This window comes from Crotalus tigris, unplaced genomic scaffold (assembly GCF_016545835.1).
Source record: "Crotalus tigris isolate CLP2741 ecotype Arizona unplaced genomic scaffold, ASM1654583v1 scf7180000017987.690289119674:8195010, whole genome shotgun sequence".
NCBI lineage: Eukaryota > Metazoa > Chordata > Lepidosauria > Squamata > Viperidae > Crotalus > Crotalus tigris.
The window spans coordinates 6,835,993-6,863,626 of NW_024096758.1; the positions used below are offsets into that span (position 1 = coordinate 6,835,993).

A 27,634-nucleotide genomic window follows, 5' to 3' on the forward strand; every position below is an offset into this window, starting at 1 on the left:
CAAACCCCTGAAATCTGGGATGGATTAAAGGAAGCTTTCCCTGTCCCCTTTTTATTTGCCTTTTTATTTTTATTTTATTTTCCACCTCCTGATTCTAGGTTGCAGCACAGATGGACTGCTTGTTGTTTGCATGCTCAGAATTTTTTTCTGTCTGCTTTGTTGTACAAATACTCCTTGACTTATGATCATAATTGAGCCCAGAATTATAGTTGTAAGTAGTTTCAGTTGTGGGTCACAGTGTGAGCAGAACCAATTTTACAACATTTTTTTTGTGACAGTCATTAAGCAAATGCCATGGTTATTAGTGAATGCCATCGTCAATAAATTTTACTCAATGAGCATTTTATTTTTGCGGGAAAACAGAAATACTGTGCTGGAAACTAAAAAAAAATTGAAAATCAATCACATGCTGCAAATGGCCGTTAAGGTGAGCCAGTTGCCAAGCACCCAAAATGCAATCATGTGACCAAACAGGGGGAGTTGCAGACATTGTAATTTTGAAATTGGGGGGTAATTAGCTGGAGGGGGGGCATTCTGTCATAACTTTGAACAATTGCTAAGTGACCCATTGTAAGTTGAGGACTACCTGTATTGAGAATTTTGGTGTACTATGGATCCCCAGTTCTGCATTTAAAATGTGTCCAAGGACTGAAGCAGTATTTTTTTTCTTTTTCTGATAGCAAAATGATATTTATATGAAATAGTACACATTTTTCTTCTAAATGAGTACATTTCTACATTTGGGGACTGTTTCTCTTTAAAACCTTTCCAGGCTGAATGACGGCTCTAAGATTACTGTTCTTCTAGATCTAACTCCATACACTTCTGAAGGTGACATTCAGAGTCAGAGATTCAGTTCCCAGAACAAGTCCTGAGAGTCAGAAAGTTCTGCATTCCTCACACGTCCAGAGAAGCCCTCATTATTCATCCATCAAGATGTACAAGATGAATGCTGGCATAGAAAGCAGATCTGTTGAAATTCAGGCCATAGTCTGCCCTTGTTCAGAGGCACAGTTTTACGCAGTTTTTTGGCTTCTGAGATTTTTGACAATTTTTAAAACAGAATATTCCAGTTTCCTATACTTTGCTTATGCTCAAGGAAACACCGGCTAAACAACACAAACCTAGTTTTAACTTTGTATTCTCACATCTTCATTTTGAGTAGGCTGCCTCGTTCCTTTAAGTGACTGGACTAAGCCTATTAAGGTGAGAACACAGCACCTTTACAGTCCAGATTTCCAAAGATGCGGGAAAACTCCGAAGCTTGCATAACTCGACACCTTGCACAATCACACTCCGGCACAGGCTTCTGAAACTGGAGGATGCCATAGGCATGCTGCTCATGCTCAGAGGCACTGCCCTTTTAAAGTTCACTGAGCCCGGAGGAGAAAGGCTCAGAAGTTCTCAGCAGGATCCTGCTGGTGTCTAGATGTCTCTCCTGCAGCTCAGGGAGAGCTGCGGCTGTTCCCTCCAGGCTGCTGCGGTGCTGCTTCGCGGCTCCCCCTCCCGTCCAGTCCCAGTCACATGCCTGCCTGCAGCCTCCGTTAATTCTGCGCCGGCCTGAGAGGGACGGAGCGAGCCGAACAGCTTCACCTGGCGGCGCGGCGGGACTCGAGCCGCCGATTTTGCTGCCCCTGCAGTGGTAAGCCGGGGTCTGCAGCGGGGCGGCTGGGCAGGGAAATCAGGAAGCGGAGCGGCTGCTAGAGCCGGTTGCGGTTACACCGAAATGCGCTGCCGTTTTTTCCCGGAGATCCAAAGGCGGATTGCGCGAATGGTTTGCGCGTCGTTGGCGCCCGTCGGGGTGGTTGCTCCATGCTCTGCGCTCCCCTCCAACCGGGAAGGGATGCCATTGCTCTAGGCCGGGAGGCCCCGCACTTCATCCCGTCTCTGGGTGTCACCGGAGGCTGGAGAATCAGCGGACAGAGCGATGCAGGCGATGTAGGAAAAAGTGGGCGCTGCTGCTTTTCAGCCCAGAAGTTTCTCCTGGGATTCGTTTGGGAGCGATGATATTCTTATTTTTAGAAGATGTGGAAGTTTTTATACCGCAGGAGGATAGTCGTCGTCTGAGCGTGTACCGAGTTTTTTTTTTTTTTAATTTCGAGCCATTACGTAAGCAAGAAGGCAGCGGCGCATAGGTTAGAAGTCGCGTTTAATACTTTAAGCCTGGACTGCACGAAGAGCAGATTTAAGAGATTTGGGAAGAGGGGGCTTACTTTTTCTGCGTGAGCATCCGAAATAAACCTTATTCGAATTTGATGAAATTTGGGAGTCCAGACTGTGGCAGGGAATCTGTTCTCAAGCCACTCTCTCTGGCCCAGCTTGCTTTATAGCTTGCAGAAATGGGTTGAGAACACCAGCCTATCTCAATAGGCCTTTGATTATTGAGATAAGGTGTGATATATGCAAAGCATTTGATGATACTATACTCTCAGTAGCTGTTTCACCCAGTTCCCTTAATTGGATCAGTGGATCAGTGAAGGACTAGCAGATGCATTACACCCCGACATGTGGTTAATGCTAACCTTAATTTTTTTTTTTGCAGCTTGTGTGCTGTGCAACCCAGATTGCTTAGTTAAATGATGATTCCATGTGAATTCAGATCCTGGATTAATTTAGAAAGAGATGGGTTGTGTTAGTACAGACAGAGTGAAGCACCAGCATGGCGATCTCTTTATAGCTCACTGTGTTGCTCTTTTGAGGAGAGGGGTCCCCTATCACAGGATGTCTCTTCTCTCCCAATAAAAAGATATTTTTTTCCTCTAGATTGGCCTGCATTTAGCCCTGCTCCATGTATTGAATGGATATTTGAGATATATTTATGGTCCAAACATTACCTATGGGGAAAAAATGTTTTTCAGGGTGCCTCTGATGCAGACTATTCTAGCAGGGTGTTGTTCCTGATCAGATATTCCTGATGTTTTTTCTAACTTGCTGCCATTGGGCCAGTGGAGATAAACCTTGAGATCACCATTCATGCCAGCCAAGAGATCACCCATCCTCTGCAATTCAAAATTTGATTTTGATAGATGCAAATAGGTTGACAGGATGGATTTTTTTTTCCTTACAGCGTAAGATGTAGTCTGGAGTTTGAGATAATGACTTATACTGAGACTCTCCAGATTACATTGTTTTGGGAGGAAATTAGACAAATTTATGGAACATATTGTCTGGGATGGGAGAACTAGGCTCATAACAATAGGTTGAACTTCCAGGTTTTCAAGATTGTCTAATTAATGTTTCTCAACCTCACCCACTTTAAGATGCATGGGCTTCAATTCCCAGAATTCCTCAGCCAGCATCAAGTCCACACAACTTAATGTGGTTAAAGTTGAGAAATACTCGTCTAGGTACACAAGGGCTGGGGAGAGAAGGAACAGAAGAGGTGGTCTGTTGTCTTATTTATGAGTTGTGGTTTATATCCTGCTTTTCTGTTAGGAGTTCAATGCAACACACATAGTATTCCCTCTTCCAATTTATCCCCATAATAACAGCAATCTGGACAGTAGGAAGGGCTGAGAAATAAGCAACTGGCAGTTAACCAATTAGCTTTTTTGGCTAGAATGTTGCTTCACCATGTTCCCTCTCCTGCCTTGGGATGCTGTGTGGTCAATCGATCCTCAAAATAAGATCTTTTAGTAAATGGAACTTCCTTCTTCCAAAGCTTTATTCCACCAGGGTGAGCTAATTCTGGTCCTGAGAATTAGAACATATTTTTCCTTCTTTCTAACTTGGTTACTTTTTTTTTGCCAACAAATTCTTATTCCCTTACCCTGTTCTGGATTAGCAAACTCTCTCCCTTGTAGCTTTTATGGCAACTTTTTATGTCAGGCAAAGGAACATGCCAGTGAGTATGCCAAATCCCTGCATATTTTCAATTCTCCTCCTAGGAGCCAGCCGGCAGTTCTGTGGGAACAGGAAACAGCTTCTCAGGGTTTTCTCTCCCTTTTTTTTTTTCTGCCTCAGCTTTGCTAGCAAAAATAACACAGATGCATAGTTGTAATCAGTGAGGAGTTTTCCACAATCATTTGGCAGGCTGTCCTGTTTTAGAGAAGATAGCCTTTATTACTTTCAAACTTTATCCCACAATTAAGGTGTGGGATGTGATTCAAAATTAGTTTCAAAACAGATTTTTTAAAAAATGAACTTTAACAATTTTAGATTAAAAAGACATAAATATCACCTGCAGCAATATGGTGGAGTATACTGAAATGCACCTGTCCAGGATTCCAGCCAACTAGAAAAGCCAAGCCCTTTCTCCGGGGAAGTTTATTACATTTCCCCCCTCCCTTTTAAAAACAAATCCTTTCTTATTATTTTTCAATGACAGCCAATCTGCTTAACACACCCAATCCTTGTTAGGTTTTCTGTTGCTTTGTTTTTGGTTTGGCTGCCTTTTATTTGTAAAAAAAAAAAAAAGTTAAGAATTTCTTCTGTTTGCTCCATAGTCCTGTTTTGGCTATTTATAGTCACTACTTAGTGTCTTTGTTGTTCAAAGGAATGATGATATTGGGAATTATGAGTGCATATGAAATTGCAACCAGTCAAAGTGTGGTTCGGCCTGTTTCATGACTGGTTCTGTGGGTTCACGTTTTGGGAATGTGCTTAAGGCAAAAAGATTATATGTAATTCCATTCCGTATTTTGGGGATATGTGAGCAAGTATTGAAGTATGTCAAATGTCCTGATTCTTGGGAAACTGGAGGGAGCTTTTATTAAAAACCAGTCAAGGAAGCTAAATACATCAGAAGAATCTGCCTGTTGTTTCATTGTCCTCTTCCAAACAGAACATCTACAGTATGACAGCAGATAAAAAAAAAAAATCTAGTTATGACCAGAGAAGATGCTGCTCAGAGAACAGACAAGCGATCCAGGGAGTGTTTTCTTCTGAAGTGGCATGATGTTTCTATCTTTATGAACTGAGAATCATTGAATAATGTGATTGGATTTCTTACAGAAAATTAAATAAAATTAAGGAAAAAAAAAAGACTAGCCCAATAGACTCATATTGAAGTGTGAGAGGCAGTCTCTCGGGCTTTTGTGATCTTTTCTATTTTTAATACAGGAAGTCCTTGCTTAACGATGATAATTGGGACCAGAATTTCTATTGCTAAGTGATAATGGTTGTAAAGCGTGAGGTGACTGCCTTGTTTAGCAATGGCAGTCCTGGCAGTCTCAGGGGCTGTTGTTAAGTGAGGATCACGGGAGATTGAGAAAGGACCTCACATGATCACAACTTGCAATTTCCTGCTGGCCTCCAACCAACAAATCAGTGTGGGAAAACTGGCAAAAACGTATAAGTTCCGGTGAGAACAAGACCTTTCCTTTAGACCAGGCATGTCAAACTTGCAACGTCACATGACATCGCTCAACGAATCTGGCCGGTTTTGCCATTGCCAGCAATGGGGTGGGTGCGGCTTCCGCATGACACATCCGGCCCTCGGGCCAGCAGTTTGACACTTTTGCTTTAGATGGCTTGTAGGCAGACCAGTGATCAGGTAAGTGCTGCAGAGGGCAGGTGGGTGCCATGGCCCGGCTCCAGCACAGTGGTTGATGGTTGCTGCAGTGTGAGTGTGGGTAGGGCTCCTCAGGAGAAAAAGGTACAGGAATGACTTGTGACCTCACCTGCTGGCTTCCTCATTGACTTTGCTTGTGGGAAGCTGGCAGGGAAGGCTGCAAATGGTGATCCCACGATGTGCGATGATGCAAGTTTTATAACTGTGAGTCAGTTGCCAGGCACCCGTATTGCAACAGTGTGACCATGGAGATGCTTCAATAGTTGCAACTGTGAGGATCGATCACAGTACCATGCACTCAGTAGCACTGTAACTTTGAATGATTGCAAAACGAGTGGTTGTTAAAAGAAGATTATCTATACAGGTAGTCCTTGATTTACAATCACAACTGAGTTTAAAATTTCCATTGATAAGCAAGACCATGCGTTAAATGGAGTTTTGCCCCATTTTACAGCTTTTCATATTATTAAGTGAATCATTGCAGTTATTAACGTTAGTAACATGGTGTTACTGGCTTCCCCACTGACTTTGCTTGTCAGAAGATCGCAAAAGGGGATCACATGTTCCCGGGGACATTGCAAGTGCCATAAATACATGCCAGTTGCCAAATGTCTGAATTTTGATCACGTGACCACTGAAAAAAGGGACTTATGACAATTTTTTCACACTTACGACCATTGCAGTATCCAGTATCCATGGGGATACTGCAATGGTTGTAAGTTTGAAAAACAGTCATAAGTCCCTTTTTTCAGTTCTGTTGTAAGTTCAAATGGTCACTAAATGAGGACTAACTGTGTTAGAATAATTGTCTCAAAAGCTGTTTGTTATATCTTTCTGTGGCCCAGGAAGATGTGGATTATATTTTGTTCAATTACCTCTGTGGCCCAGGAAGATGTAAATTATATTTTGTTCAATTATGCAGTTTATGCAAGAGTTGAAGTGGGTTCCAAACTATTTGGTTTTGAGGATGGAGTTTAAAATGTGATTTGGCGATGCATTAGTAATTCTTACTTTGCAGATCACAATACAGGTTAATTGACCTCCATTCAGAGTGGCTCTTATTGTAAGAATATAGGGCAGAAAGTTAAATGTTTGCAGGCAACCAATCCACAGTAAGTTGGAATTAATGATTTTGCAAATTCCCAGAGGAGATATTTTCTAGCTCTAGGGAGCCATCAGCCAAGAAAGCTTTTTTCTAAGGATCCTAGTGGTTCAAATCTGGGTCAGTGTAATGTGCTTAAGGAGTTCTTTTTGAAACTGTAATGGGACAAAGGCCACATAAAGAGGGCATATTTAAAAGCATGCAGGGAACAAGATACTTAGAGTTTTTCAACAGCCTTCCTGAATTTCACTGAAATTCTAGGAATTTCAGTCCCAAGACTTAGAGTGTGCCAAGTTCGGGAAAATTGTTTTACTTTATTTTTAAAAAGACAAGATTTTTGGTTTGGAGGAGCACAGAGGCTGGGCTATTATGTTCTGTGCAGATGTAGGAACTATAGCTGAAACTAAATGATGCATCAGGAACTCGGGCTTTCCAAATCCAATTAATTCTCTCGTTAATGAGCTTCTGGATGGTCCCAGAGAGCACACTCACCAATTCCAAAACTACATGCCCATGAGGTCAGTACACCTGCATTTAGGCTTCTGATGTGCCCTGAGATTTGAGCAGAACTACTGCTGAGCTTGTCTATCAATAAGTATTTAGTGTTTAATTAGTAGATTAATTAAATAATGGCCTGTTTGTTTAATCTGAGGTGGCATAATATAGATATGTATCTCTGGGGCTGAAAAATTACCTTATTGTTTAAAGCTGTTTAGAGAAAGAAAACATGCATGCAAATATGTATACTGTATGTATACGTACAGCTAGTCCTTGATTTGTAACCACGGGTCCAGAATTTTGGTCACTAAACAATGTAGTCATTAAATGAGTTATCACATGATTGGACCTAATTTTATGACCATTTTTACTTTGGTCACTAAGTGAATCTGGCTTCCCCAATTGACTTTGCCATCTGGGAAGATTTCAAATTGCAATTACAAGACCACAATACACTGCAACCGATATAAATGTGTGCCAAATGTCCAAATTGTGATCATATTAACTACAAGGGTGGTACGATGGTCATAACTTTGAGGATGGATTGTATGTCACTTTTTCTGAGGCTATCATCACTTCAAACTATTATTAAATGAATGGTTGTAAGTTGAGGACTACATATATATTATATTTGTATAAGTGTATAGCAATAGCAATAAGACTTATGTACTGCTCCACAGTGCTTTACAGCAGTGGTTCTCAACCTGTGGGTCGGGACCCCATTTGGGGTCGAATGACCATTTCACGGGGGTCACCAAACCATGCTATCCGCCATCTTTTTCCCTTTTCCCTAGCTGTCCTACTCCCTCTTATTGGTGGCCACACCCACTTGGGGGTCACCACAACATGGGGAACTGTATTATGGGGTCACGGCATTAGAAAGGTTGAGAATCACTGCTTTACAGCCTTCTCTAAGTGGTTTACAGGGTCAGCATATTGCCCCCAACAATCTGGGTCCTCATTTTACCGACCTCAGAAGAATGGAAGGCTGAGTCAACCTTGAGCCGGTAAGACTCGAACTGCTGAACTGCAGGCAGCCAGCAGTCAGCAGAAGTAACCTGCAGTATTGCATTCTAACCATTGCATCACCACAGCTCCAGAGTTTCCCAAACTGGGAAGGATATGTCCCTTGGGGAATTCAACAGGGTCCAGGAAAGTGCAAAAGACCTTTTAGTTACATTGTTACTATAAACCCAGCTTTGATTTACATTCTGATGCTTGACAATTGACTCGCATTTATGGCGGTTGCAGTGTCCTGTGGACACGTGATTCCCTTTTGCGACCTTCTGACAAGCAAAGCCAATGGGGAAACCAGACTGACTTAACAACCATGTGACTAATTTAACAGCTGCAGTGATTCACTTAATAAATGTGGCTTGAAAAATCATAAAATGTGGCAAAACTCACTTAACAAATTTCTCATTTAGCAACATAAATTTTGGGCTCAACCGTGGTCCTAAGTTGAGGACTACCTTTACTGATGATTGTTCATCTGTCTGAATGTTAATGGATTTGTTTTTTTATTTTTGCTGCCTGAAAAGTCAATCATCATGTTTTGTTAAACATAGACTTTTTAACATAGCAATATTTTGCTGAGTTCATGACATCAGCTAGTGGGTATATTGTTTGTTTGTTGGTAAAATATAAGGAAGGGAAGGATCTCGGAACCATCTAGTCCAACTCCCTGCCCAAATCAACAACTCTTGATCTTGACATCATAATTCCTTGGATACATCCATGGATTACATTTGGTTTTTTGTTTTTTGTTTTTGCAGTTGCATCACATTGTTGATTCATATTCAGCCAAACCCTTTTCACATGTACTTCTATCCCTATAGTCCCCTCTTCCATAGATATTTTCCTAACCAGATGTACGATTTTACATTTGCTCTGTTGATGTTCATTGGGTTGTTTCCGCCCATTATTCCATCTTGTCAAGATTCTGAATCTTGATAGCTTCCTCTAAGGCAGGAGTGTCACCTTTGGCAACTTTAAGACCTGTGGACTTCAATTCCCTAGCCAAAAGGGCTGACTGGGGAAATCTGGGAGTTGAAGTCCACAGGTCTTAAAGTTGCCAAGAATGGACTTCCCTCTTCTAAGGTGATTCTTATATTTCTGTCTCTATATCATATGCAAATTTAATAATCTTTTCAAATGCCTGATTCATGTCCTTTATATGTTAAACAGCAGAAAGCCTCAGTAGAACCTGTGGTGTGCCACTTACACTTCCCTTCAGCTTGACATGGAACTATTGATGTATACTAGCTGGTTACAATTCTTCAACCAGTTCTATATTGAGCTAATTGTAGCATTAGTGCAGCCCATTTTTGGTCATTTTTCCTACTAGAATCTGATGGGAGATTGTCAAAGGCTTTGCTGAAGTCAAGGTACACTATGTCCACTACATTCCCGTGGTCAACTAAATTGGCTATACTACCAAAAAAGGAGAACATATTGGTTTGGCATGATTTATTCTTGATAAACCCACATTGGCTCTTGCCAAGCAGTGCATTCTTTTCTAAATGCTCACAGGCCGACTGCTTAATAATGTATTACAGAGTTTTGCCTGGTATCTTCATCGGGCTGATTAGTTGGTAATTAGCTGGATTTTTTTTGTTCCTGTTTGTTTGAGGATACGAACAACAGATACCTTTCTCCAGTCCTCTGGTACTACTTTATGTTCTTTCCCCCATGATTTCACAGAGACTGCAGAGGTTGTTTAAAACATTCACGTTCCTTTTTTTGGAGGTGGTTAACAATGACCAGAAATGATATTGCATTAAAAAGATGTTGAGACTCTAGAAAGAGTGCAGAGAAAAGCAACGAAGATGATTGGGGGACTGGAATCTGAAACATATAAAGAACGGTTGCTGGAATTGGGTATGTCTAGTTTAATGAAGAGAAGGACGAGGGGTGATCTGATAGCACTGTTCCAATATCTCAGGGGTTGCCACAGTGAAGTGGGAGTCAAGCTATTCTCCAAAACACCAGAAGGCAGGACAAGAAGCACTGGATGGAAACTAATCAAGGAGATAGGTCTTTGTTAATGTGATTCTTAGTTTCTAGACTAGTGCTTCTCAATTCAGCAGTCTTCAACTTCCATAGCAAGCCACCTGTGTGAGGAATTCTAGAAGTTGAGGTCCACACAACTTAAAGTGTTTGAGATTGAGAAATGCTGATCTAGATCAAATGTTATTTCTGAATAAGTGAGTACTCTGTGGTCAGAGTTGTTGTCTTCCTGATACTATGGGCAACACTCAAAATAGACCATTACTGGAAATCAGCTGCTGAAATAAATAGGCTTTTGTCCCACATTATCTTTCTTAGATTTACTCATCAAAGTCCTGTAGTTAAAAAGGCAGCAAGAAGGATTTAAATTGGTTGACAGTTGATCTGGCAGTTCAAGTTTAACTAGATACTTAATTTCATTAACTTCTTGGTATGTCCATTTGCTATATGTTAAACGAGTAGTGCTGGGATTAACATTTTCAGATGTGAATAACATTTAAATTACCTGTTCATCCTCAGCAAGCCTATAATTAACAACTCTGCCTGTAATTATATGTGATTACTAGATATTTTATTGAATTTATAACATGGGTTCATATATTTGAGCTGCTAAGTCAACTTTCCTTTAGTTGTGTTGGATTGTAGCTCTCATTTTTCCTAGTCCACCATTTTAGCAACATGTAGGCTCATTTGAATACTTGGAAAAGGTTATCATTGTTATAAATGAGTCCTTTTTGAGGGAGTGAGCAATGAGATCATCAGAGGAATTGTTCCAGAGTCCTATTTCTTGGATTTGGAAGTATATTTTTAATATTTAAAATATTTCTTTACTGCATATGATGTCTTGCATTTCTAGGAAAATGTACATTGAAACACCGTTTATGATTTAAAAGAATGGTAAGAGAAATATTTATTGAAATCCACAAAGCATATAGATTTTTAAATTACCAAGAAGCCCTCAAAACTGATACCATAATACATAAAGATAAATGAGCAAATGTAAGTAATGGAGCAGGAGACGTGGATTCAGAGGCAAGGGCAGGGAACTCTGCATACACTTTGAGATATTTCCATTTTGCTGTATCATATCTGGAGTAAGAGCTGAATGAATAGATTTCTTCCTGAGCAAAAAGCGTGCTCTGTTTCAAAATAGCTGCTTCGATGTAGCTTTTAAGCCATGCAGGCATTGCTGTGATGCAGCATGCAAATAAAAGTACCCCCCCCCTGTCTTTTCTCTAATTTATAAGCTGCATTGCAAAACAGTCTGTCTTCAGTGTAGATCTCACATGAGAATGAAAATTGACTTCATCCATCTATGAGCCAGGAAATCAAGCAAGAAATTGCTTACAAAACTCATTGGTCAGGGCACGGGAGATGGAAGACTGAATTCTGGATCTAGATTTGGCACTGTGGAGGATTGCATCTGTTTTCTTAAGGGTTCTGGCTACAAGGGGAAAAATGTAGACATGTTAAAGAAAAGCAACCATTTTATACCCTCCCTGAAGTACCTTTATACTCTTATGATATCTTAACTCAAATACTTACTTTCTTCACTAGCACAGCTTTTGATAAAATATATCAATTTCTCTCATTTCATTTTTTAATTCATACTCTTTACTGTTTACCTTACATGTCATAGTTATTAACAGGTGGGCTTGTAAATATTGATCTCCAGTATCTATCCTGGCTTTGGTCAATCAAGCAAGCCTTCTCTATAAAGGATTTTAGTAAGATTGAGAAGGTGTAGCCTAGGTCTGGCAGGTGTTCAGTCCTTGCTGTGGAGCAGGTGAGTTTTTGGGATGTTTTGCTTATCAGATGCTTCATTTATATTGAACAGCTGGGTGCTTTATGTAGAGATGCATGCCCATCAATATAATAAAACTGTATATTGTTGGCTATTATGTATTCTTTCTTGAATGAAACCAATTTATCCATGATTCCTGCAAAAACTGTTAAGGAATGCTTGTTTTCATGTGATAGGAACTGGTAGACAGGTTTTTTTTTTTTTTTGACTGTGCCTCATGTTTCTCTTTTGAGATCAGATTAATGTCTACAAGTTTGATGATTTCCAGGGAGCGGATAATGACTGAACATTTCCAGAGTGTTTGGAGGGAGTGTGGCTGGCCCCGTAGTGGATTTTAGTATTACTGTGTGTAAATTGTTTCTGTGCTGTTTTTATAGATTTTGTTGATAACCTTAAGCAGGGGTAGGCAACCTTAGCTCTTTTATGACTCGTGGACTTCAACTCCCAGAATTCCTGGCTGGCTCAGGAATTCTGGGAGTTGAAGTCCACGAGTCATAAAAGAGCCAAGATTGCGTACCCCTGCCTTAGGCAGTTCATACGGTACGCATAGGGTTACATAGGGGTTGAACTCCTCCTTAAGTAACGAGCTATGTATTAGGAGGTACTCTTGGACCTATCATTGTCTTAGTGACATTGATGACTAAAAGCATCAAGCTCTCCTTACTTTGCTTAATCTTAACAATGTTTATTTATTGATTAAAAGTATTCTACCAAAAATCATTCCAAATCCTGGTAACTTACATCAGAATAATATACAATAAATTGTCCATGGTAAGAAAACAATTATATTAAACAGCGCTAGCACTAGCACTTAGACTTAATACCATTTCATAATGCTTTACAGTACTCTGTAAGCAGTTTACAGAGTTAGCACATTGCCCCCAACAATCTGAATCCTCATTTTACTGGATGGAAGGCTGAGTCAACCTTGAGCCAGTCAGGATCGAACTCCTGGCAGTGGAAGATAGAGTTAGCCTGTAATACTGCATTCTAACCACTGTGCCACCATGGTTTCTCCTTAAGCACTCATGGTATAAAAATAAAAGATGAGATGTATAATAATTATGGCAAACAATCACACCATGTTTAGCCTCCATTGGCTTCTGGAAGCCCATTACTAAGAGGCATAGTCTGATGATGTTGGAAAGCCATATTTGTATGAAACCCAGGGACCAGAGCTGAACATTTGTGGAAGGTTGCTTGGGTTGCTGCAACAATGCTTGGGAAGACTCCATGAAAACTAAATCCATACCACAGCCTTTTCAAGGTCATGGTTGAATGGATGGATATAGCAATTACACAGGCATAATGGGTGATATTGATTAGGATGGATAAGCCAAGCTCTACGCAGACGGTGCAGGATGACTGAGGAGTCACTTTGACCCTATTCCTGCCTTGCTCCACTCTGCAGCAGGGGATGCTGCCTTTATTCCTAGGTCATTGTCAAAAAAGCAATTTCCAGTTGAGGAAGGATGGCTGGTTAATTGGTAGAGCATGTATTGGACAATAGCCTGAAGGGGAGAGGAGAGAACCATCCTCAGTCTCTGATGGCCTTTCCAATGAAAATGCATTCCAAAAGCAGAGCTGTGGACAATTTGTGCTTGAGGCATATAGTACTAGTGTAGGTAGTTCAGTGATTTGATCCTTTTGGACTACGGAGCATTTGGAATTCCTCGGGGGGAACTGTAGAGATGTAGATGTCTCCAAACCAAACTTCCAAACCATTCATTTTAGCAGCAAACCATCAAGTTGATTTGAACCAATTCATGACGAAAGCTTGTGATTTCTTGCCTAGCTTTGCATATATATTAAAAATAGTACTAAAAATAGAGGAATGATTCCTGGGTGTATGCATGTTAAGAAATAAAATGTGAGCACCAGGAAAGAATAAAACATTTAAAAGTTTTAAATATAAAACATTAAAAGGTTTTTAATAGGTCCCTGTGTTTTTATATCTATATTCTCCTGGTGGTCGCATTTTTATTTATACTATACATACATACATACATACATACATACATACATACATACATACATAGAAATAAATATAAATAATATAATATATATATATATATATATTAAAAATTAACATAAAAATTGAGGAACGTAGTCTCCTGGGTGTATACATATTCAAAAGATAAAAACGAGCACCAGGAGGTAAAACAATTAAATGTTTAATAAATAAATAACCTAGCTTTCGATGGCTATATTGCTGCCATCATCGTCAGGGTGTTAAAAGCCAGAGGGTGGGGGAGCTCGTTTATAAGCACAAACGCGCCTGCACACGGCTCATAGACCTCGTTATGGGGCCCGGTCGATTGATCCTTTCATCACTCATGTCAGAAGTATTTCTGAGTTCTAAGTTCTTGCAGCTGATTACTTCTCTGTTGCGTGCGGCTCCTAGGCTGGGAGGCGAGCATTCCATGTCACTACGCACTAGAGTAACATGGGTAACTGCAGACCGATCCTGCGAAGAAATCCCAGATCTGGCTATCTTCCTCCCCCGTGTCTGATGTGTCACTCTCAGGGGGCATGCTACCCCATGCGTGCTCCCATCTTCCCCTATAGCCCCCAACCCACTGCCCTTCCGTGCATGGGATGCACAGCAGTTCGTTGCGATCTCCGTTCCTGTTAGTTTGGCGTCCGATTCAACTCTCCCTTCGGAGGAAATTCCAACTGCGATCTTCGCGCGTGCGCCCTCACGTTTCCACCGTACTACTTGGGAACGCGTGATGGGACCCTTAATGGGGCGGTTGCAGTCTGTAGGTCGGACGCAATATCGAGGAGAGGGAGGGGGAAGGGAAGGAGTGTTCGGGGCATCCAGGGCACTAGGGGGTGGGTTGCTGTTGTCAACGAATTCTTCATTCATCAGTGGGTGCGCGCAGGAATTGCTAATAGCCGGGGGCACTCCGGATGGTAGGATCGTCCTTACCTCGTTGTCTATCTCTTCGTTGGAACAATTGAGATTGCAAACAGTGGGGTGCTTCCTCCGTCTGGAACAAATGCGTGCCTCCCAAGTTTTCATGACCTGGTGTGCAGGATGTAACTCCATTGAATCGGACGCCAAACTAACAGGAACGGAGATCGCAACGAACTGCTGTGCATCCCATGCACGGAAGGGCAGTGGGTTGGGGGCTATAGGGGAAGATGGGAGCACGCATGGGGTAGCATGCCCCCTGAGAGTGACACATCAGACACGGGGGAGGAAGATAGCCAGATCTGGGATTTCTTCGCAGGATCGGTCTGCAGTTACCCATGTTACTCTAGTGCGTAGTGACATGGAATGCTCGCCTCCCAGCCTAGGAGCCGCACGCAACAGAGAAGTAATCAGCTGCAAGAACTTAGAACTCAGAAATACTTCTGACATGAGTGATGAAAGGATCAATCGACCGGGCCCCATAACGAGGTCTATGAGCCGTGTGCAGGCGCGTTTGTGCTTATAAACGAGCTCCCCCACCCTCTGGCTTTTAACACCCTGACGATGATGGCAGCAATATAGCCATCGAAAGCTAGGTTATTTATTTATTAAACATTTAATTGTTTTACCTCCTGGTGCTCGTTTTTATCTTTTGAATATATATATATATATATATCAGGTAGCAGTTTTTCTTAAAGTAAGAAGCATGTTCTATCTTGAGTAGCATGTTGGGATTTACAGATCAAAAACAGAAGGGATTATAAGAAAAAAGTAGGTGGAGAGTCAGAAAAAATACGGTAGTTTGTTTGTTTATTTATTTATTTATACAACTTTCTATACCACCCATCACTTCTAGGTGACTCTGGATGGTTGCAAACAATATCTTTTAAATTACATCTAATATAGATCGTGGGCCCTCCATCACTGGAGGTTTTTAAGAAGATACTGGACAGTCACTTGTCTGAGATGGTATAGGTTCTCCTGCTTGAGTGGGGGCCTGGACTAGGTCCCTTCCAGTTTTATTCTATTCTATAGATACACTAAAAGTAAATACAGCTTTAGATAATGATATAGATAGATAGATAGATAGATAGATAGATAGACAGACAGACAGACAGACAGACAGACAGACAGACAGACAGACAGAGACAGACAGCTGAAGGGGGCATGGGACAGCATAGAAAACTGATTCAGTTTTTCGCGCTGTTCCATGGAAATTGAAATTCTGTGCAGGTCTGTCATTAAAGGTCTCCTTGCACTTCCACCTAATCATGGCATAAACATACCCTGGTGATGTTTTTCTGTTGTGCCCCCATGTGGCATTTTTCTTCTCATTCCCAACTCATGAACAAATAAGGCTTAAGATGTCCTTAGCAGTACTGTGTAAAAAAAAGTATTTCCCCCTTTTCTGCCTTTCAATTCTGCTATTGAAAGGCTTCAAGGTAGGTAAAATCTCTAAGGTGTTACCACTCTTGAGCAACATCAACAACATGCAGCAAATGGGAACAGAGGAAATAGGTGCACAATTGAAATTGGAAACAGAGACAATAAATTTAGATCTGTTCCCCCCAACACAAACATGGTTGTAATCTCCATGATCTGGTGAGGTTATCCAGGCTTGTATTCTGATTCTTTGGATATTGTTGCAGTGTTTGAGTTTATTATTAATATTTGAAGTTGTCATTTCAATGATTCAATTGCTTTTTTAGTTATTGGCAGCAACCTTAATTAGATTATTGGATTGTCCCATCTTCTATACTGGACACTACACTGATTCAGAAACTAGCCATATGGGTTGGGTCCCCAGAGCTTCCCTATAGTACAGTGGTTTTCAACCTGTGGGTCGGGACCCCATTTGGGGTCGAACGACCATTTCACGGGGGTCGCCAAACAAGGCTGTCCGCCATTTCCCCCCCCTTTTCTTTGGCCATGCCCCTGGCACCCGGTGATGTATAAGTGCTTGGGGGTCACCACAACATGGGGAACTGTATTATGGGGTTGCGGCATTAGAAAGGTTGAGAACCACTGCTATAGTAGATGCTAAACGATCATCCAGCAACTTTTGCTTCATTAAAAACACACACACAAAAAACCAATCTTGTTTGTGTCCCCTGGAGAAGGAGGACCTAGGGGAATGATGGTCATTTTATGACTTGTGAACTTTCTCCCAGAAATCTTGAGCATGTTGGCTCAGGAATTCTGGGAGTTGAAGTCCACAAGTCATAAAAGTGCCATCGTTCCCCACCCTTGATGTAGGGGAATCTCTCAGTCTGTCCAGGATGGAAGTACCTCCCTTCTGAAGATGATTCCAAGTCTGTTTAAGCAGATGTCTGAGTTCTTCTGAGTGGCGAGGAAATTACATTCACCACAGTGCTCAGCCACAAAACTAATGAAGTTCATAATACTCAAGGCCAGTGTTTCTCAACCTTGACAATTTTAAGGCATGTGGACTTCAACTCCCAGAATTCCACAGCCAGCATTGCTGGCTGTGGAATTCTGGGAGTTGAAGTCCACATGCCTTAAAATTGTCAAGGTTGAGAAACACTGCTCAAGGCTAAGTCTAATAAAGCAACTTGTTCAAATGCTGAGTTTTATCTGCTCTGATTAAAACTGTTGCTATATGAATGCAAAGAACTTTTACCACTAGAGGAGTGATTTATGCTGACATGTTAAACATATTTGCTTGAAAATAATACAGTAGAAAAGAACATCCTTAATATAACCACTCACTTCTTCCAGCACTTAACCAAAGGCAATTTCTAATAGCAATAAATGGCAAACTGTAAAAGTGAAGGAAGTGAAGAACAAGTCATATAATACTGTAGATGGAGACTGGGAAAAATCCAACGCTCAATCTCTGTCTCAAGACATCATTGCTAATATTTATCTCCACTTCAACACAGTACAATAGCACTAATGCTAACCTCTTCTGTACAATATAATATTGCTGATATTAACTTAGCCTCCATTTCTCCACAATACATTATTTCTAATCTTAACTTCTATTGTGTATTTTCAATAGAAGTAAGTGTCTGTACGTTCTGTGGTTAAGTCTAATGACTGGGGGATAGTTATTTGGAATGGCTCTTCAAGAAGATTTTTTCAGAGGTATATCTCAGTTATCCTCACCATAATGCTTTCCTGAGAAATGCCTGATTTCAGATGAAGTGGGGTCTCCTCATACACTATGGGAATTCCAGTTTCTGACCTATCCAGTTTGTGGATTTACATTGCTGCTGCTACTGCAATATGAGCATAAGTAAGAGATGCCATCCACCACATAATTCTGAATGTTCATTAACATTGCAGACATGAACCCCCCCCATATATGCTTTCCTGAGATAAAAACACTTACAGATGTCTTCATTTAGCAACCACAATTGGGAGCCACAACTTGGTCCTTAAGCAAAGTAGTCACTAAGTAAAACTGCGACTGTGCTTACAATCTTTGGTTTCCTTTGCTTTACAGACCTGTGAAGGTTGTAAATGTGAGGATTGGTTAGAAAGTTTCTTTTTCATCATCATGGTAACTGCAGTGGTCACTAAACAAGGCAGTCCCCAAGCAAGGACAATTAATTTAAGTCAAATTTAGTTTTCCCCTGACTCCTCCTCTTTTTGGAGCAGGGTCCCTGGCATGTCACCTCAAGGGCAAGTGCTGTCCTTGAAACAAAAGTTATGTGCTCCTATCCTATGATGTTTTGAGGTAGAATCCTAGAATTGGAAAGAGCCATTTGGACCACCAAGTTAAAGCCTGCGAGAGAGATACCTGTTTAGTCTCCTCTTCCACATAAACCATCAATCCTCTGGTTCCACTATTGAATTGCTCTTACTGTTAGGAAGTTTTTTCTAATGTTCAATTGGAACTTTAAATCAGTGTCTTATATCTTACTCTCTAGAACACTGTTTCTCAACCTTGGCAACTAAGATGGCTGGACTTCAACTACCAGAATTCCTTAGCCTGGCTGCAGAATTCTGGTAGTTGAAGTCCAGATATCTTAAAGTTGCCAAGGTTGAGAAACACTGCTCTAAAATGAGAGTGCACAAGTACTGACCTTCTATATATCCTTTCAAATATTTGAAAAATGCTAGCATCTGTCCCCTCATCAATCTTTTCCTGAGTGGAAACGTACTCAGTTCCTTCAAGTCTTTTCATAGGGACATTCCTTTGTCCAGTTACTGTGAACCCTCCTGAAAGTATTGTGTTCAGAACTGAATACAAGTAGAGATAGTCCTTGATTTACAACCATTTGTTTAATAACTGTTCAGAGTTACAGTGGCACTAAAATCCCGGGATCATATGATTAGCTTTTGTGACTTTCTGACAAGTATGAAAAATGGTCATAAGTGACTTTTTTCAGTGCTGTTGTAACTTCAAATGGTCATTAAATGTATGATTGTAAGTTGAGGACTACCTACCGGTATGATGAGAAATTCATACATTATATTTTTCATTTTAGCTGCAAGGAAAGTATTTTCCTAATTATTTAAATGATTGCCTTGATGCACACACATCATCCACACTTATGACTATGGATAAAAGCATCTTTGTTGCAGGGATTCACATAAATATCACGGTCAAATATTCTTTTACTTCTGAGCGTGTAGGTTTGAACCTGGAGCCTTTGTGGACTTCTTGTGCACTTTTCTCTCTGCCTTATCTATCTTTTGCTCCTTTCATCCCTCATTCCAACACCTGCCTTGCCCAATGTACTCGACTCAGGGAGAGGAGTAGAAGGAACCATAGCTGTCCTGGAAGACTCCAAGGAGATGCAGCCCATTGAAGCAGAGATGCCTTTTCCTAATGCCCTGAAAGAGGGTGCTAATCCCAGCCACTTTGGGCAGGCTGAAGAGCCTGCTAGCCTCCCCCAGGAGCACACAGTAAGAATTTTGCATACACAATGGAATTTATCCTGAGTTTTCCTCTGCAGACCCCAGTTTAATCTCCTCTTACCCCAGTCTGTGTTCGTATCCTTAGGATATGACTCTTTTTGAACTATCCTTTATCTTCCCAGTAGTGCAAATGATAACGTGCATGTATTATTTACGGGTCAAAAGAAGCTCCATGATTCTTATCTTTCCTGCCTGGAATTTGTGGATATTCATTTGACATGACTGCATAGTAGTCAGTTGTTAAAAAACAACAACACCTTTTTGATACTAGGCTATCCCAGAATGTTCTTGACAGGAATTACTGATCAGAGAAAAGAATTAGAGGATATTTCTGTAACAAAAAATTAAATAAGCATGTTAGAGTTTTACGTATGTGTGAATAAAAAGAAAGAAGAATACCTTGCTGCTTTTGAAACAGTCACTGGAAAGGGAAGAATCCTGGAGCATAATATTAGAAATCAATACTACACCATGAACAAAGACCTGCAAATAGCAAGATGGAAAGGTAGCTGAAAGGGTATGACATTGAGGTCCATCTCTTCACACAAGTATTGTTTTTTGTTTTTATTTTCTCCCACAATTTCTCCTGCCCAGATAAAGCAATTTCTGAAGGAAGACTCAGAAGAAGCTGAGCTGGTCCAGTTCCTTAAGGATTCCCCACCTGAAAAGACCTTCCATCGGGTGAAGCCAGAAGATATCCATCAGGAGAAAAGATCCAGTCCTTGTGGGACTGAAATGTTCCCTAGTGCTGCAGTCCAGGCCATTCCCAAAGATGCCTTGGAGGAAAAGGAGCAGAAGGCCTTCTACCGCCCTCATCCTCTAGATTTGAAACAGCAACACATGGCTGCTCCAGCACCGCCAAGCCCATCCCGTCCCAGAAGCCCCTGGGGCAGGCTTGACCCATATGAATCAGATGAGGTAAAGCATCTCTATGAGCGTTTCTTCCAGAACCCTCCATCTTCCACCTCCTTCAGAATCTCTTTTTTGTAGAACTGGACATAGGATTATGATCATGGATCTTTGAATGTACAGAAATATTGAACCCAGATTCCTCATCTCTATTGATGGGAGTATTTTGCTTATGATGTGGAGTAAGCTTCTTCTAGAAACAATGTTTTGGTGTGCTTCAGATGCTATAGTAATAAGCATCCCCAAATGATGCTTTTCAAGCTGGACAGATTATCAGTGACATTCCCATGTTGGAGAAAGCACAGAAATAAAACAAGGGCTATTTTATTAATCAGTTGATGACTCACTGACATGAGCAGTGAGTGTATAAAGGCCCAGAGGTCCATTTCCTGAGTCTTGTATAGAAGATTTATGCCATTCATAAAAATGCTTTGATAAAAAATGTTTCTCGCCAGTGATACAATTCTTGTATTCACCCAGTGTGTTTAATCAAAACAAGTTAAAGACTGAGTGGGTGAATTTGCACAGCATGTGAAGTTTAGTTACTTTTTTAAAAATTTATTTGTGGTATAGAAACTAAGCCTATTTAGTTAATATTATTAGTACATTATATGAACTCAGAAATAGATTAATTCTGTAACCAAGTTAAATTTATTGTGTGAATAACTTTTAAAAACCTGTTTCAAACAAATGATTCTTGCAAAAAGCCTGGCAATTTGTAATACTGCTTTTTTTCTCCTCTTTTTCCTCTCAGGATGATAAAGAGTATGTGGGATTTGCAACACTTCCTAATCAGGTCCATCGGAAATCTGTGAAAAAAGGATTTGATTTCACACTAATGGTTGCAGGTATCAATGCTGAAGTTGCAAGGGCTGTTTCAGGAGACAGTATATAATTGTTGCTGATTAAAAGCATATTATTCATGGCAGAAAACTATAATTAAAACTAAATTTCATTTGCCTTATGTTTAGGTAATGTGTGTATAAAAGTCTAAAAGAGGAAAATATATTCAGTTGCATTTGATCTATGACAGTGGTTCTCAACCTGTGGGTCGGGACCCCATTTGGGGTCGAACGACCATTTCACGGGGGTCGCCAAACAACGCAGTCCGCCATTTTTTTGCCCCTTTTCCTTAGCTGTGCTACTCTCTTTTATTCTATTGGCTTTTGAAAGCCAATAGAATAGACTCTCTTGAATAGAGTCTAATTCTATTGGCTTTCAAAAGCCAATAGGAATTGTCCAGGCTGTCTCTGCCCTGCTGAGCCCGCCAAAAGTCCCATTCTGCAAACGGTGCTGCACTAGTTGCGTAGTCCTCGACTTACAACCGGTTGAGTAGTCCTCAACTTACGATCGGTTGGGGATCGCGGCATTAAAAAGGTTGAGAACCACTGATCTATGAGATCTTAGAAATAATTCCACAGTATTTTTATTGGATTGGATTGTAAAGTTGGATTTCTTAGCATTCTTTGTGAACTGATAGACAGTCTAAGCTGCAGATGCCGAAGAGCTAGAAATAGGAAGATTGGCTTTAACTATACGAACTTGCTATGCAAATTGCCACTGCTTGTTTTCTTTATTTAAAGAATTCCTGTTAATTTAAAGTATTCCTCACATTTGTCTCTTTTTCCTTCAGAAAAATTGTTTTCTTAAGAATTCATTTTCTTTATATGTAATATTAACTGCTCCTCCTCTTCCTCCTCAGGAGAGTCTGGGCTAGGGAAGTCCACTCTGGTGAACAGCCTTTTTCTTACAGATCTATACAAAGATTGTAAACTCTTAAATGCAGAAGGTATTTTTTTTTTGTTTATATGTTCCTTTATGCTTCTTATCTTCCAACTCTTAATACAGTGTTTCTCAACTTTGGCAACTTTACGAAGAGTTGACTTCATCTCCCAGAATTCCCTGCCAGCATATGCTGGCTGGGGAATTCTGGGAGATGAAGTCTCACTCATTTTAAAAGTTGGAGAAACACTGTCTTAGCAACTCACAAACAAAAACCACAATACTATAATAGAAAATAGAAAAAAATATAATAACTGTAAAACAAACAGCAGACCATCAGCCAATTCAAATAATCATAAAGCAAAACTATGTAATGGTGATACTAAGCCTGAAAGATGAAAGATTCGCAAGCCTCAGCTCCTAGAAGTACTTTGGATCATTGCTCCTTAGCTCCACTTTCTTTCTATTGATTAGTTAGGCCTGTCTTCCAGGAGGTAATCTATTCTTGGTGAGGCAGGCAGGGCTCCCACAGCCTGTGCGCCTTACCAGCAAATAAAAATAAATTGATAAAATGAAATAGTTCCTGTAATTGCTAGTCCTGACAGTATAGTGTGAAGTGTGTGACTAAGGAAGTCAGTTTCCTTCTCCTTTGAAAGACGAGTTTTACAGAAAGGTTAATTTTATTTTATTTTAAATGAAAAGGAAAATAGTAAAAGTTCCTTTTTTTTAATTTTAAGCAGTCATGTACAAAACAGAGTTAAGTAGAGAGCTGTGAATTCACAGACATTTCCAAATAATCTCCAATAGGAAAACTATGGTATTGGCCTGTGGCCAATTCTGCAACAAATATTCTGCAGTATTTCTAGCTCAAACCTATTACTTACTCCTTAGAGATAACTAGATCATTGCAACAAATGTCTCCTGCATGCGTTCTCTGGATTTTTCAGATTCTGTTAAATTCCAGCTTTTAATCAAAGATGCAGGAGCAGTGCTCTTTTACACAGCCAAACATTTCTGAGAATCAGGAAGGAGGAAGGAGATCTTGTTTCTGATGGAAAGGCATTCCTTTAGAGACCTTATTCTTGCATAGTTGGCATTTCATTTGATTTGAAACTTTGCAAATACACCCTCTCCGATTCTCCTTTTTCTATCTTGGGGGGGCTAGAACGGATTGTCCAGACTGTGGAGATTACCAAGCATGTGGTAGACATAGAGGAGAAAGGGGTGAAACTTCGCTTGACCATCGTGGACACACCAGGCTTTGGAGATGCTGTAAACAACACAGAATGGTATGTCTCCCCAGAAAGTGGAAAGGACTTTGCCTGAGGAAAGCCTTATTGCAGAATCATGGGAAATTGTAGGGAGGGAATCCTATTAGGCATTTCTTGCAGGGATGAGCTAATCCTTGGAAGGAGGCCAAGACTATGGTAAAAATAATCTGCAAGAGACAAAGGCCAGCTGGCTGGAGGACAGGTAAATCCTGCTGCAGGCACTAGGAAGAAGAACTGAGTCTTGCCCAAGAGGGAGTCTTTTTTACATGCATTGTTCATCTGGGGCTCAAATGTGAATTTTGAAAGTCTGATAATAGTCATTAAAAAAAATTAAAACATGCGCTAGAAAGGAATTCCTGTCTTACTGGTGTTACATCAGATCTTGAGGAAATTATATATTGTGGTCCCTTCTGGTGGTGTCCAAATACAATTGTGTGCCAGATGCCATACAAGGAGAAGGAAGGGATTTCTCTCTTCCTGTAGCTCTTCTGAAGTATAGTATTGCTTCTGTTAACCTGGTTAATAATTAAAGAGAAACAAGGGATATTTATAAAATGAGTCACCAAGTTTACCTTGTGTGCTTAAGAATCCAGTACATGTCATTGTCTCAGATATCCAATAGTTCTGAGTCAGGATTGACCTCAACGCCCACCTCAACCCTCTTGCTGCCTTACATAAAGATAAAAAGCTAGAGTTGCCCAGAAAAACAAGGCTTTTCTAGGCCTTTTGTCTCTGTTTGTTTTTTTCCTTTTCAACTCCCCAGAGATATAGATAAGTGAGAGGGTGGTATGGGCAGAAAGAGGAAGGGGGCATCCTGACCTCAGGCTCTTTCTTTGCTTAAGCCATTGCTAATTTTAAAAATCACATGATAGCAAAATAATGCGTAGGATCATCCAATACAGATTAGAGCCCTCTGTGGAAAAAGAGATGCCAGATGTTCAAGCTGGCTTTAGAAAAGGCTGAGGAACATGAGATCATCGTTGCTGATGCACGCTGGTTAATTGAGAACGCCAAATACCAACAAGAAGTTGTTATGTTCTTCATTAGTTATAGAAAGGTCTTTTGTGTATATCACGTCAAACTGTGGAATGTGCTTAGAAAAATAGGAATCCCAGAACAACTCATTGTCCTTATGAGTAACTTACAGGTAGTTCTCACTTACTGATTACCTCATACAGTGACTGTTCAAAGTTTGACAGTATTAAAAAATAATTTTGCAACTGATTTATGATGGTTGCAACGTTCATCAGTTATGTGATTGCTGATTATGTGTTTCGCCACTGGCACACATTTTTGCTTCTGACAAGCAGAGTTAACACTGTAGTGCAGAAGGCAGAAGTATAATCTCAAGAGTAGGCCACCCATGATTTTGGACTAGGCCACATATGATTTGGAAAGGGGCCTGGCACGGTCTCGGGAAGAAGACCTGGTGCAGTCAGCAACTACCTCATGAAGGCCTAGGCCAAGCATTTCAGTAGCAGCAGGAATTGAGGGCAGCAAGACTGGCAGAAATGGCAGGAGCATTGAGTGCAGGGCAGTGGGATGACAAGGTGGCAGGCGGAGAGCAGGGTGAGAGGGCTGACAGAGGTAGCATAATGCAAGGTGGCCAAAAGGGCAGAGATGTGGAGGAAGATTGGGAGGGGGGAGAAGAATTGAAGAGGAAGTGACCAGACCAGGAATGGCTTAGATCAGGGTAGATCCTTGGAATCTTTGGGATTCAGTTAATCATAGCAACTGGCATTGCCATCTATAAACAATGTGATCACATGACATCATATTTTGGAACTGCATCACTTAGCAATGGAAAGTCCAGTATTTGAGGGGCTGCACAAAGAAGAGGGCGTCAAACTATTCTCCAAAGCACTAGAGGGCAGGACAAGAAACAATGGTTGGAAACTGACCGAAGAGAGAAGCAACCTGGAATTAAGGAAAAAGTTCCTAACAGTGAGGACAATTAACCAGTGGAACTGCTTGCCTTCAGAAATCGTGGGCGCTCCATCACTGGAGGTTTTTAAGAAGAGACTAGACAGTCACTTGTCTGAAATGGTATAGGGTCTCTTGCTCGAGCAGGGGGCTGGACTAAAAGACCTACAAGGTCCCTTCCAGCTCTATTCTATTCTAAATTCTGGTTCCAATTGCTGCTGTAATTCACGGACTGACACTTTTCAACTTTGGTGTTGGAGAAGACTCTTGAGAATACTATGGACAGCCAAGAAATAAACAAATGGATCATTGAACAAATCAACCAGAGCTCTTACTTAAGGCACAAATGACTTGGCTCAGTTATCCTATTTTGGGACATTATGCAAAGTCCTAGCCTTCTGGAGAAGATTCTGATGCTGGGAAAGGAGGAAGGAAAGAGGATGACCAGCAGCAAGGTGGATAAACTCATTTGCAGTGAGTGACAACGAGTGCACTGTTGGAAGACCTGGAGGACCAAGTTAGGGACAGGTCTTTCTGGAGAATATCTATGTGGTTGCTAAGAGTCAGTACCAACTTGATGGCACATAATCAGTTTAAATGTTTTTGAAAGGTGGCTGAAATCCTGTCAGATATAATTTCTTTCAAAATAACTGGAGCATTTTTTTCATTCCTGAGGTCATTTGATATCATAGCAGTGGATAATTTGATTTCTGGTAGATTGAGTGAGCTGTGTTGATGTTTCAGAGAGACTGCTGCATCTCTAGAACAATTGTGAACCAGCAGGAGACTTCTGAAAGGAAGGGAGATATTTAAATTTATCTCCACAATGGCTTATCAGGCATGAACACATTAGAAAGCCTACTGAACTACACTAAACAGTCCCCCCTTCCCTCTGCAAGAAGAAATGTTCAAACTTTCACCCTTGCTTCCATCCTATCATGCTGGCATGAATGTACTGCTTATGGATGATCAGTGGACAAGTGTGTGACTCACCCAAGAACTTACATGGAGACTGGCAGAGGTGGCATTCAAATGAAAAAAAGAATGTAACCTACCATATTAGTTAATTGTGGATTGCCAGAAAATAGATCTGGATATAGATCCTCGGATGATTTGCAAAAAATTGTCAGGGATTTCCTAATTGTCCCAGCCCTGTACTATATTCCTGGTATGAAACACCATTTAGGATATCCAGTTCTGGAATCTCAAATTCCTTGACTCAGCATTTTTAAAATTCAGTGTGATATTTACAGTTTTGATTGTGCAAACATGATGGCTGCCTCCCTTTCTAAACTATGTTCTCTTTCTTTCCCAGTTGGAAGCCTGTGGCTGATTACATAGATCAGCAGTTTGAGCAGTATTTCCGGGATGAAAGTGGCCTTAACCGGAAAAATATTCAAGACAACCGTGTCCATTGCTGCCTCTACTTCATCTCTCCTTTTGGTCACGGGTATGAATTAAACCAACCTACTCATGATCCTGGAACATGCTTTTTCTTAAAAAAAAAAAAAGTTGACTAAAGACTTGGTGACTGCCTTGATACCTAAAAAAACTCTTAGCAGGTTTTTTTTTCTGGCCCAGCCCTTTTAACCTCATGGTCTCCAATATGCAATCCCTGGTTTTCCAGCCTGGAAGTTATATATGGTTAGACTGCTCCACAACCAGTAAAGGCTATGCACAATTAATATTGTATCTATTCACATAGAAGCCAATTCACAGATAAGCCAATCCTTGATTTTTTAACCAAAATACCATGAAAAACACATCACCTGTGGATAAATTGGCCTGTATTTTTCATAATAGTTTGATTACAAATTTGAGGGTCTACATGTCTGCAGATGGGCTTATCTTCAAATAGTTATATGGGAACTATGGGTACTTTTTAAAAGTACAGCATTATTGTATATACTTGAAGATAAGCCCATCCATGGATAAACAGAAACTGATTTTTAGATGCATTATAGCACTTAAAATTCTCAGTTTATCTGGGACAATTGATAGTGATTTTACATCATGACATGGCTTTCCTCACTGGATGCTGGACACTGAGGTTAAAAGAGAAGAATTCTCTGATAGG

The 27,634-nt window shown here is 40.6% G+C and overlaps 1 protein-coding gene across 7 annotated transcripts in view; it reads left to right on the top strand.

The window, feature by feature from the left end:
• Positions 1-27,634, top strand: part of SEPTIN4 (septin 4) — a 68,785-nt gene that overhangs the window by 28,604 nt on the left and 12,547 nt on the right. For 4 of the 7 annotated variants that reach the window (XM_039346246.1, XM_039346244.1, XM_039346249.1 and 1 more), the window contains 5 exons: positions 20,327-20,650; positions 21,396-21,489; positions 22,344-22,430; positions 23,529-23,652; positions 26,873-27,007. In XM_039346246.1, coding sequence (XP_039202180.1) covers positions 20,327-20,650; positions 21,396-21,489; positions 22,344-22,430; positions 23,529-23,652; positions 26,873-27,007 — 764 coding nt within the window. Of the gene's footprint in view, positions 1-822; positions 1,643-1,687; positions 2,223-19,562; positions 19,721-20,326; positions 20,651-21,395; positions 21,490-22,343; positions 22,431-23,528; positions 23,653-26,872; positions 27,008-27,634 lie in introns of those variants that run through there. The other 3 variants (XM_039346247.1, XM_039346248.1, XM_039346250.1) reach the window with 3 other exon arrangements.